This window comes from Myotis nattereri (assembly GCF_964212035.1).
Source record: "Myotis nattereri genome assembly, chromosome: 4".
Classification (NCBI taxonomy): domain Eukaryota; kingdom Metazoa; phylum Chordata; class Mammalia; order Chiroptera; family Vespertilionidae; genus Myotis; species Myotis nattereri.
The window spans coordinates 78,998,547-79,010,605 of NC_138079.1; the positions used below are offsets into that span (position 1 = coordinate 78,998,547).

The 12,059-nt window shown below is 46.1% G+C and overlaps 1 protein-coding gene across 1 annotated transcript; it reads right to left on the reverse strand.

The window, feature by feature from the left end:
* Positions 1–510: 510 nt before the first annotated feature.
* ATP5MF (ATP synthase membrane subunit f) lies at positions 511–9,829 on the reverse strand. The gene is made up of 4 exons (XM_081088923.1): positions 9,699–9,829; positions 2,619–2,726; positions 1,376–1,492; positions 511–641 (listed from the first exon to the last, which is right to left on the reverse strand). Exons 1-4 carry the CDS (start codon positions 9,709–9,711, stop codon positions 613–615), a joined length of 267 nt encoding a protein of 88 aa, XP_080945049.1. The 5' UTR covers positions 9,712–9,829; the 3' UTR covers positions 511–612.
* Between the last annotated feature and the right edge of the window lie 2,230 nt (positions 9,830–12,059).

Here is a 12,059-nt window from a genome sequence, read left to right on the forward strand (position 1 = left end):
CATCTCACCCCCTTATACTCCATGCAGTATATAGGCTCACCATGGGCCCCTTAACAAGAAACCAATCTGGCCTTCACATCATTTTACTGAGGCCTTTGATAAAGGTAAGGAAAAGTGCTGTATATGGGCTCTCAGGGCCCATGCTTTCCCTCCCTTAGATCATCCCACTAAGCTTCCATCAGGCACATACCCAGGAGTAATGAAGAAATGGTGGGGAAGGCATTCTTAGGAATACAGGACTTCTGCTTTATACTATAGCAGTTAGGTGACAAGAGGCCAAAAGTGCTCAGGACACACAGGACAAAGAGCAGGGAAACACTTGAAAGGGTACTGCTAAATGACCCCCCAATGAGCTGGGGCAAAATCCCAGTGATGTGGGTGTCCACCAAGGCTTCATGATCCGATGCCCTGCGCTGACAGTCCCCCTTCGGGAGTGGTAAGGCAATCTTGTCCCACCTTGTGCAAGGGACCTGAAGTGAGGGAAATGGCCAAACCAGTGAAGCAGCCCAGTACCAGCCACCTTTTATTAGGTGTTACATTACAATATGAAAGGATTCAGAGGTGCTGGGCAAAGGTCATGGTCAGGAATGTGGAGTCCACACTGGGCCCTCTTCAGTGGTACTTGCGTCGTCGCTCATGCTCTGAAGTTAGAAAGTCAAAAGTAAATTTCTTCAAAGGTACAGGGAAAGCACAAGACGAGAGGGGAAGCATCGAGCTAAAATCATAAAGCCATCCTGAGAATTCCTTTCAGAAAACAACCTAGAACCTGCCTGTCAGGGTCTCAGTGGAACTGCTGACCTGAGGACATGAAGTCATCTCAGGTGTTCATCTGCTCCCTGGCCAGCCTCTTCCTTCCCAGAAGAACACCCACTCAGATAATAGCCCCCAAGAACCTGTCCAGTCCTTTGGAGCCAGATCACCCCAGATGCCACAGACGGGGCTGGACACTATCAAACAGCCATGAAACCCAGTCACCAATGACACTTTCTGGCATCTCCCACTGGACAAGCTCCTCTTGGATCTCAGAACCAGGAACAGCTACACTTCTCCAGAGCACTGCCCAGATTGTACCACTCAACTTCCCTCTGCTTGGGCTGCTAGGAAAATGAAGCCAAATTTTCCATCAACCTTTGGCAGAGCCTGCAGTATCTTATAGAATGCTTCCTAAGTATTACCTTAACCCCAGCTTCATCTTATTTTTCTGTGTATTTTCTCTTTGCCACAATTTTCTCACTTAAAATCCTAAAAACTATATTCTGACAAGTCCCTCCAATTCTTCAGCTGTCAGTAGAATAATGGACTAAATCTGACAGTGAGCCAATGCTACCCTCTCATGGGAAACCCCACTGAAGGCAAGGTAACCAAAGACACTTACTTAGTTCCTTATAAGAACGGCAGTAGTTGAAAAGCACATAAGCTGCCAGCACCATAGAAACCCCAGCAACGCCCCCTTTCTTCACATTGATATACTTGTTGTAATACCTGTGGTAACCTGCAAACAGAAGAGAAGATCATTGCTTTGCTATGACTGCTTCATGCAGTGCAAAATCGAATCTGGCTTAATTCAGGGACCCAGTCCTGCTCTCTAGCTCTTTAAGCCACCGACCCTACGTAGATTCTCAGGTTCATAAAGGGAAAAACATAAATGCCCCCACGGAGTCTTGGGTCCCCACAAGCCCAGGAGAAGCTCCAGCTAGGCCCACCTTAATTCTGCCCCTACCCTTTGGCCCTGATCTTGTAGATTTGGTTTAGCCTGTCAGCCTTTGATCCTACCTCACCCTCACCTCCAGCCTTGGGAAACCCTTACCCTAATTCTGACTGAGAATCCAATCCCCAGTAAGGGCCACTCAGGGAAGAAGGCTTTGTGCGTTTCTCTTTATTAGGTGCTCCCATCAGTGAGGGGACAAACCATACCTGCCTTGTTGGGGCTCATGGCCTAGTAGATAGAAAAAGACTGAAATGATCATAGAAGGCCACAGTTTATAAAAGTGAGGGACGCTGTAACTATAGGGAAAAGGTAGAGTTCAAATCTGAGGGCAAAATTGAGGAAAGGCCTCAGGGCAGGAGGAAAGATAGCACATAAAAGACAGCCACAGGGAAGTCAGTATTAGAAAGAAAAATACAGAGGGAAGCCCCTGAGAAGCTGGAGACCACGCATAATGTGGGTCTTTAGTCTTGGAACATGACATGGGTTCCACAGGACTGATCTGACTAGCTGTGCACTTTAAAATGCACAGACATGAAGGACAGACCATTTCAAATATTCATCATGGAAGTTTTGCTTGGCAGGAAGATGAGCATTATACTTTAGACTGAGGTCCACTATGCTTCACTCATTTTTTTCTTAAGTCTAATAATGTGAAAATGCTCATAGACATTTCTCTAAGATGAAGGCAATGGTACTGATCTCAAGCAATAGAAAATGTTTTCTTGGCTGAAATATCTCAGAGCCAGTCTTTGACAGGACCAAACATGAAATTCAAAAGCTAACCTCTCCCTATCATCTACATAACTTACTGATCTGAGACAAGGCCTTTACCACCCAAATTAATTCAGGAAAAAGAAATCTGAAGAACCAGAGATTTGTTTTTGTTTACACATATCCAAAAGGCTCTGACCTCTTTGAAATGCTCCAGCAATGCCTTTAGGGGTGAAATCTCGCATCATTATCCAGCTTGGCAACTCCGCTAATTTGACTTCCATCAGTCTCTTCTCCTTCAATGGCACTGATTAGGAAAAGCAAAAATACATACTGAAAAATCTCCAAATAATACAAATAGCATCCTTTTATGTCACTCATTTCAACCATTCAATAAAAGGATATTTGATAACATTACTACATAGAGGCTGGACATAAGTAATATTATGAATAAATATGTCACACCAAATTCACTATTTTAAGCCAGAGTCCATATAATGGCAGAACTGCTGTAGTGACAGATTTATTAATAAACAGGATTTTGAATAACGGCTTGCTGGGAATAACTATGTAAAAAGAGAACTAAGGGCCACAAGGAAGAAAGTAGTAGAGGACAGAATAGAAAGATTACTGCAAAACTAATATTTACTTTACATATTTTAGCTCATTTAATCTTTGAAACAAGTAGTTGATGCCTTAATTTATAAGGTTGTGGGGAGGAGGGGGGTGTAACTCTGAGAAGTTGGCCAAAGTCACACAGCATGCAGGCAGTGAAGGCAGGATTCAACCTCAGGTCTGGTCCCCCTACTCCTGAAGCCAGTTTGATTTCTACTACAAGTATCCTACCTGGGACCACAGATGCCAAATGGTAGTAAAAACCACTCCAAATGATCCAACAGGCCCCAGATTATATTTCAGTGAGTCTGAAGACTGGACAGAAAGGGTTTCTAGTTGAGGCTGTACTATACTCATCTCTGGGCTTAAGAGTAAAATAGAAAGGGGACTTGGGAGGGGGGTGGAGCTGCAAGTGTTCAGATGCAGATTTCCCTTCCCCCATGCTCCTTCAGAGGTCAACTTTATTATTTTTCTTATTTTTTTCTGCAAGGGGACAAGGACAGTGGGTTACACCTGCCATCCCAGTGGGGTTATCTACAGCCCCTTCTCTACCCAGTACCCTGGCTGGGACGATCATTTGCAGTTATCAGCCCTACTGAGGGGATCCACGTGGGCCCTGACTCCCAACTCTTGGACAGAGAAATGCAGGGAGCGACCCTCTGGCAGCCCACCCGGCCCAAACTGACCAAGCCCCTCCTGCTCCTGAAAGTGCTCTGCTTGTCTCAGGGTCCTTAGAGTGTGGGTGCTCATGTGCGAGGTGGCTCCGATTGCCCACCCAGGGCCACAGGGAGCTCACACCAGCACATGGTTCTTAGCTGAGGATTTGCACACCTGCCCAAGGACTGTTGCTAAGAAGCCCCCAGCCCAGCCCTGTGAACAAATTTCCAGGCAGGAGACCCTGTGCCGGTCAGTCCCACCCACCTCACTAAGCCCCCAGAACAGCCTCATCATCCAGAGGAAAAGGAAAAGCAAAGTGCTTAGGATCTCACCCGAGGTCCCCAACTGTAAGCCGGGACACAGGTCAGACTGCTGCACACACGGAACACGAATGCATGCTGGCCGGGCACACTAGGACTGTCAGGCTATAAACTATTCTTAGTGCCCACTGTTCTGAGCACTGAGTGTAGAAACAGCCACCTCCTCTGTGCCCCGATGTCTGTGGTGCCAGCAGATCCAGCACCTGCAGGGCAGCCAGAGATCAAGTCTAAAAAGTTGCCTTCAGAGCAAGGAGTCAAGGACTAAAGTTCCTTCTTAATGACCAGCCACAGAAGCCAGACTAAATCATTCCAAAGTTTCTTTTCCATTTTGGGGATCCAAGGAAAGACGAATGCTCCCTGAAGACCAGCCTCAAGAGTCCACTGAGGGAATCCCACAGGCTTCCTAACACCTCCCAACCCTTAACAAGGGCAAGGGCTGTCAGGCCATAAAGAGAAATACAAGGCATAGCGGCAGCTTCAGATCTGCTACAGGTCGTCTGGAGAACCGGACCCTGGCATTGATGGATCAAACTGAGGCTTGTCACAACAGACCAGTGATAGATGGAGGCATAAGCCTGTGACTTGCATACATGGTTTAAGGGTTGTGGTTTAGGCTACCTGTCCCAAACTGCCCCAACCTTCCACCTAGATTCATCCAACAAATATGGAACACCTACCATATGCCAGGTAGCACACCAAGCACTGTGAATACAGGACTGACTGCAGACGAGAGACTTGCTCTCAGGAGCCAACACTCTATGGAGTAAGACAACCACTTCATATACACCCATCTTCCTGGGCTCACCATACAAAACCGTTTCTGTTTCTCATATGCAACATAATTATTTTCACTGATGCCTTTGCACTTGCAGTGCCCCTGGTTCATCACATAGCTATCTCAACTTAAATATCATCTCCTAAAAGGCCTCTTCCCTGCCCTCTTTATCTCAAATGCCAGCACTTTCTTTCTATATAGTCAGTGAGCTAATTTCCTCATCTGTAATGGTTTATTACAAGGATTAAATGAAAATCTGTACAAAAGCATTTGGAATAGTGCTCAGAATTGTAAACTGTTATTATTACTATTAAAATCTCATTAAGGTTTACATGAAACATTTTTTTAAAAGAATAAGGGTTGCCCTAACTGGTTTGGCTCAGTGGATGGAGTGTCAGCCGGCGGACTGAAGGGTCCCAGATTCAATTCCGGTCAAGGGCATGTACCTTGGGGCACATCCCCAGTAGGGGGTGTGCAGGAGACAGCTGATTGATATTTCTCTCTCATCGATGTTTCTATCTCTCCCTCTCTGAAATCAATAAAAATTTTTTTTTAAAAGAATCAACATACGTATATTTTAGAAACAATATATAAGAAGAAATTCAGCCATAACCGGTTTGGCTCAGTGGATGAAGCGTCAGCCTGCGGACTGAAGGGTCCCAGGTTCGATTCCGGTCAAAGGCATGTGCCTGGGTTGCGGACACATCCCCAGTAGGGGGTGTGCAGTAGGCAGCTGATCGATGTTTCTAACTTCTATCCCTCTCCCTTCCTTTCTGTAAAAAAATCAATAAAATATATATTTTCTTAAAAAGAATAAGGGTAGAGGGAAATGCCCATACAGTAAACCAAAGTTTAGGATATTTTAACGACACAGGGTTTCAGGGATTAATCTCACTGTTTAGGTTTTTTTGTCTTTTTTTTTTACAAACAGAAAGCTGTGATTAGTTTAATTTTTGAAATGTCAGATGGTCTCAAATGAATGTTAAGATATGTTCCAAATCTCTGTTGGAGAGTTCAGTGTCACAGATATTAAACTCGACACCAAACAATGTTCTCCAAAAATGACCTATACCTTTCCCTGTCACCCTGATTGTGCTATTTTTAGGAAAGTTTAATAAGTACACATCTTACATTCCAGGTTTATCTTTACTTGAATAGGTAGGCTTTTAGTCCAAGGAATACTATGTCACATTTCTTCTTGAATAAGAACACAGTAATACTTTTACTACACTCTCAAAGCCTTCGTGCATGCAGCAAGGAGTACAAACATCATTCTAAAACTAACTCTGGCTTTAAATATGGCGTTGTGGTGGGGAGTGGTGATGAAGGTATAGATGGGACTAGAATAGCACAATGTTGCTAATAGCTGACACGGGGTATGAGTACAAAGTGCTCCTTACATTATTCTGTTCCCTTTTTATTTTAAATCTTCCATAATAAAAGTTAAAAAGTGCTTTCAAAAATAGAACTATGTTGGGGACATATGTAAAAGAATAACTATTTTATTTTTTTTTAAAATATATTTTATTGATTTTTTACAGAGAGGAAGGGAGAGAGATAGAGAGTTAGAAACATCGATGGGAGAGAAACATCGATCAGCCGCCTCCTGCATATCTCCCACTGGGGATGTGCCCGCAACCCAGGTACATGCCCTTGACCGGAATCGAACCTGGGACCCCTCAGTCCGCAGGCCGACGCTCTATCCACTGAGCCAAACCAGTTTCGGCAAGAATAACTATTTTAAATCAAAATGTTTTTGACAAGTATAAGGCAGATGGCTCAAAAAAAAGGCCACTTTTGGGCCCACTGCAGCTATCTTTTTCATATTCACACAAACTATGAAAACACATTCTGCATTCTCAGGACCACATTCAGAAATTGGCATGGTGCCTTGGCACATTAGAGGAGAAAAAAAGCCAACAATTTATACATATTTATATCTCTGTAATATGAAGACAAGAGCATTTACTTAACCAAAATTAAGAAATGTAGAAGCACGGGGGAAAAAAATACATGCATTTTTAAAAAATATATTTTTATTGATTTCAGAGAGGAAGGGAGGAGAAATAGAAATATCAATGATGAGCGAGAATTATTGATCAGCTGCCTCCTGCACGCCCCCTACTGGAGATCGAGCCTACCACCTGGAATCGAACCTGGGACCCTTCAATCCGCAGGCTCTCCACTGAGCCCCACTCCATCCACTGAGCCCCACTCCATCCACTGAGCCAAACCAGGTAGGGCAAAATTACATTAGTTTTAAGAACAAGTACAGCCCCATCACAAAACTCCAAGAGGCAATCAGATTCATTAGAGATAAGTATACACTTATTCCAAGAATTTCTTTTTTAGCCCTAGCTGGTTTGGCTCAGTGGATAGAGCATCAGCCACCGGACTGAAGATTCCCGGATTCGATTCCAGTCAAAGGTATGTACCTTGGTTGCAGGTACATGGATGTTTCTTTCTGTCTCTCCCTCTTCCTTCTACTCGCTCTAAAAAATCAATAGAAAAATATCCTCAGGTGAGGGAAAAAGAATTTCTTTTATTTTTATTTTTTTTTCTTAATCCCTGAAAATTTTTTAAAACTATTTTTATTGATTTCAGAGAGGAAGGGAGAGGGAGAGAGAGTCAGAAACATCAATGATGAGAATCATCTGCGGATCGAGCCCACAACCCAGGCTTGTGCCCTTGCCTGGAATTGAACCTGGGACCCTTCAGTCCGTAGGTCGACACTCTATCCACTGAGCCAAACCGGCCAGGGCAGAATTTCTCTTTTAGCAGAAGACAAAGGCCCCAGTCCTTGGCAGCCATACTGGAACTCTCCCTCAACACTGCTGTGCAGGGCTATACATCCCTCTGCAGCCGCTGGTTCACACCAGTAGAGTGTGGTGATTACAGAGCAGACCCTAGAATTCAGTATTCTGAGTTTTGTGCCACTTTGTAGCTTGAGCAAGTTACTGCCCTCTCTGTGCCTGTTTCCTCCTTTGTAAAATAAGGATAAGAATAGTGCCCACCTTGGTACTTGGCTTAGATACTGTGTAAATGGGAATTATTATTATTTGTCTGTCTATGAGCTATCTGAAGGTGGGAGCATCCACACACAGTTCCTGGTCATGACAGACTTTCAGTGAAGACTGTGTAAGGACCACAAGGATGGCCTGATTTTATGACTTCAACAAGCATATTGTTCACTTATATGAAGAGGCATGGAAATGCCAAGTGTCTTCTAGGGACTAAATCCAAACCAGAGGTTTGCCAGAGAGTAAAGAGTTTAGGCTTTGCAGGCCACACAAGGACTCTGTAACACATTTTTTTTCTAAACATAAAAACCATTTTTAGCTCACAGACAAAAACAGACCTCAGGAAATCCAGCCTATTGGCCATAGTTTGCCAAGCCCTGTTCTCATCTATTGTTATTCATTCATATTTTTATCACTTTATTTGCTAATGGCTTTATGCTCTGGCAACAGATATCACCTACAAGATCATCATTATTTAAGAGGCTTTGGACTCCAATTCTTTTCCCTAGGGTGATGCTGAATGGGCCAGATGTGACAGGACCAAGCCCAAAAGTCAGAGTTTAAGCTGGGATGAGCATCACGCGCCTGTGCACCAGGCAGTATTCCAAGTACCTTCCATGTACTAAGTTGTTAAATCCTTAGTCCACAGTGCTATTCAACCCTCTGCTTAAATAAGATGCCAAGTCTCAATGCTTCCTTTTCACATGTCTTATTTAAACAACAAAACCACCTATGGATAAATAGTCTCGTGCCGTTTTCACAGATGACAAAAACAGCATCATTCATCTTTTCTGATCCCCTCTTCATTTCTCCAGGCTGAGATTAAGAATACAGAAACTGGCCCTAGCCGGTTTGGCTCAATGGATAGAGCATCGGCCTGGGGACTTAAGAGTCCGGGGTTCGATTCCAGTCAAGGGCATATGCTGGGGTTGTGGGTTCGACCCCCAGTAGGGGGCATGCAGGAGGCAGCCGATCAATGATTCTCTCTCATCACTGATGTTTCTCTCTCACTCTCCCTTCCTGACATCAACAAAAATATATTTTAAAAAAAGAAAAATACAGAAATTGGGGTAAGACACACATAGGTTAATCAAAACTCTGCCTATGTCATGCTGTGATCTCGGGCAGGCCACACCACATGGGATCAACACTCCTGGCAGTGACTTCTTGAAAAGGCTAACGTCAGGATCTAGGGCTTATACATGGTTACCCTACTATTTAAAAAAAAAAAAAGTGTGCACAGTCCCATGAGTGTAGAGATTCATTCATATATGCCACCGAAAAGCCTGCCAGTCCTCAGATCATCCTTGTGGTTCCAGCTCCGTTTACCACGAGGCCCCAAACTCCTAGGTGTGAATCCCGCTCAGTCCTCTCACTAGCTGTGACCTTGAGTAGTCACTTCACCTTCGCGAGCCTATTCAGCGCATAGTCAACACATACGCGCCTAACCTTTCCTTGTGTTAGGTACTGTCCTAGGCATTAAACTCTCCTGGAGCTTCATTTGAGTTTCACCTTTGGAAACAAGGATCTGCACATAGGGTTCCAGTGCAAAGCGCCGGGGTCGCGGCGGGGACGAGAGCAGCTATTCCTTAGCGAGGAGAGGAGAGAAGAGAGGGAGGGAGTCCCTTGGCGGCGCGTTCCCAAGCCCAGAGGCGCGTTGCGCGGCTGCCCTCGCCCTCCCTGCCACAGCCCGGAGGTGCGGCCGGAGAGCAGAGAAAGGTCGGGCAGCGCAGGACCCTTGCAAAGGGTCCGGTGCGCGTCGGGTGAGGTCGCGGCGAAGGCCCGCAGCGAAGGCAGGCGCTCCGCAGCTCCCTCCCCGCCCAGGGCGTCTGTAAGCCCCGGACCGGCGCCAGCTTCCAACCTGACAGGCCCTGCCGGCTCTCCGTGCTTACCGACTGACGCCATCTTGGAGTCCGGGGTGTCCGCTCGGCGGGGCCGCGCAAGGACTGCTGGGTAAGGCGCACGCGCCCCGGCGTGGGGTCGTGGAGAGCAGAGGCTCACGGGAAGCAGGTCGGGACTGAGGCTCCGCTGGGGCTGCCAGCGCTCCGCGGAATAAAGGGCAAAGCCGCTGGATTGCAGAGCGCCCAGGCCCCCTCCGTTTGGGGGGCGGAGCAAGGAGAGAAGGGCCCAGCCCAGCTCTCCATCCTGGGAGGGAACCAGGAAACGGGAAGCGGAAGGAAGAGTATCCGGGCTTTCTCACTCTGTCACCTTGAGCCTATCAAGATCCTTCCTCCCAGCTGGACTGGATGGGAGATGAGCTCCGGTTCTTAAAGGAATTCCCAGTCACCAGGAAAAGTGTTCACCCAGGTTTAAATTACAAGTAGAGCCGTAACCGGTTTGGATCAGTGGATAGAGCGTCAGCCTGCGGACCAAAGGGTCCCGGGTTCGATTCCGGTTAAGGGCATGTACCTTGGTTGCGGGCACATCCCCAGTGGAAGGTGTGGAAGGTGTGCGGGAGGCGGCTGATCGATGTTTCTCTCTCAGTGTTTCTCTCTCATCGATGTTTCTAACTCTCTATCTCTCCCCCTTCCTCTCTGTAAAAAATCAATAAAATATATATTAAAAAAATAATAAGTTACAAGTAGGTTTAATCCAAGAGTACCCCTAAGGGTTCCAGCTATGGGCTGGGTATGGAAGACCCTAGGGTTCACATGACCGTGCCTGTGTGTGTGTGTGTGTGTGTGTGTGTGTAAAGGCTACGTTCACCATTGCTGGCTTGATTCGATGCTCTGAATCTCAGTTTCCTTCGCTGTAAAATAGGGCTGTAATGCTTGCTTACTTGGCATCCTTGTGCTAGGAATTAAATGAAACACACTGTGTGTGAAAACGGTAGGCAGTTAGCCATGAGTAGAGAAAGGAGCTTGGGCCAGGGACAGACAGTCACCAGGGTAGAAAGCCCCCGGTGACCATCTATTGCAGGGTGGGAGCTTGCCCCCAGGGTGACTTTTCCTTCCCCTAGCCTAGCATATGGCTGGATATTCAGTTTGGACTTCCCGACCTTTCCTCCCTAGAGATAACATCTGTGCCTCAGTTGTATTTTAGCTCCAGGCCCAGATAAGCAGCCAAACCAGCCACGGCTGACGTCAGGACTAGCTGCTTTGAAAAATGACTGCCTGGTGCCAGCCAATCAATCAGTAGCGACCACAACCCTGAAAAGACACACCTGGAAAACTGCTGAATATTCTATTGAGATCTTCCCCCTGGGACCTCCCCTAAAATATGGACCTTAAACGTCTTAGGGAGGACCCAGTGCTCTCTTCCTCCCCAGAGCACACCAGTTGCCTTTCCCTTTCCTTTTCCCCAGCCCCTCCCTGCCCCAGCCACATTACCATTACCTTACTCCTAGGCTCCAAGGACCCTTCTTTTGCCTCCATAACTTGTCTTCCTAAGTCCATTTCTTCTAGGAATTACTTTTTCTACCTCTTGATTTACCAAATAAATGTCCTCTTACAGTTTGGGTCTTGTCTCTGAATTCTTTCTGAAAGATCAGCCAGGAGCCGATCTTTATCAGGAGAAAGACCTTCAGGGCTGTCTCGCAAGGGGAGAGCAGCAACCCGTGCAGAGGTGAGCACTCCTTCTGAGGGGAGGAATAAGAAGGAATGGGGGCTTAGGGTACTCAGCACACGCTGATTGGTGGCTTAATGTATGGTCCATATAAGGTAAATAGTTAGGCACTCAGGTACTTAGGAACAAGGGCTTTGTGGTTCTCAACCTTCCTAATGCCGCGACCCTTTAATACAGTTCGTCATGTTGTGGTGATCCCCCAACCATAAAATTATTTTCGTTGCTACTTCATAACTGTAATTTTGCTACTGTTATGAATCGTAATGTAAATATCTGATATGCTATATGTGTTTTCCGATGGTCGCGACCCACAGGTTGAGAACCGCTGGCTTAGGGCAGTGGTTGGCAAACTCATTAGTCAACAGAGCCAAATATCAACAGTACGACGATTGAAATTTCTTTTGAGAGCCAAATTTTTTAAACTTAAACTATATAGGTAGGTACACTATTAAATTAATTAGGGTACTCCTAAGGCTTAGGAAGAGCCACGCGCAAGGGGCCAAAGAGCCGCATGTGGCTCGCGAGTCGCAGTTTGCCAGCCACGGGCTTAGGGTATTTGGCAGGTGCTTATTGGTGGCTTAATGTATAGTCCATATAAGGTACATGGTTAGGCACTCAGGTATTTCTGGGCTGCAGGTTATGTTATGTTTGCTGTTACTCCACCCACCATTTGGGGGAAGGGAGGATCT

Coding starts and splice junctions, on each gene's coding strand:
- ATP5MF (XM_081088923.1), bottom strand. Junction 1,493..2,618: donor TGCTGGAGCATTTCAAAGAG/GTCAGAGCCTTT, acceptor TTCTGTTTGCAG/GTTACCACAGGTATTACAAC. Junction 642..1,375: donor CCGTTCTTATAAGGAACTAA/GTAAGTGTCTTT, acceptor TTCTAACTTCAG/AGCATGAGCGACGACGCAAG.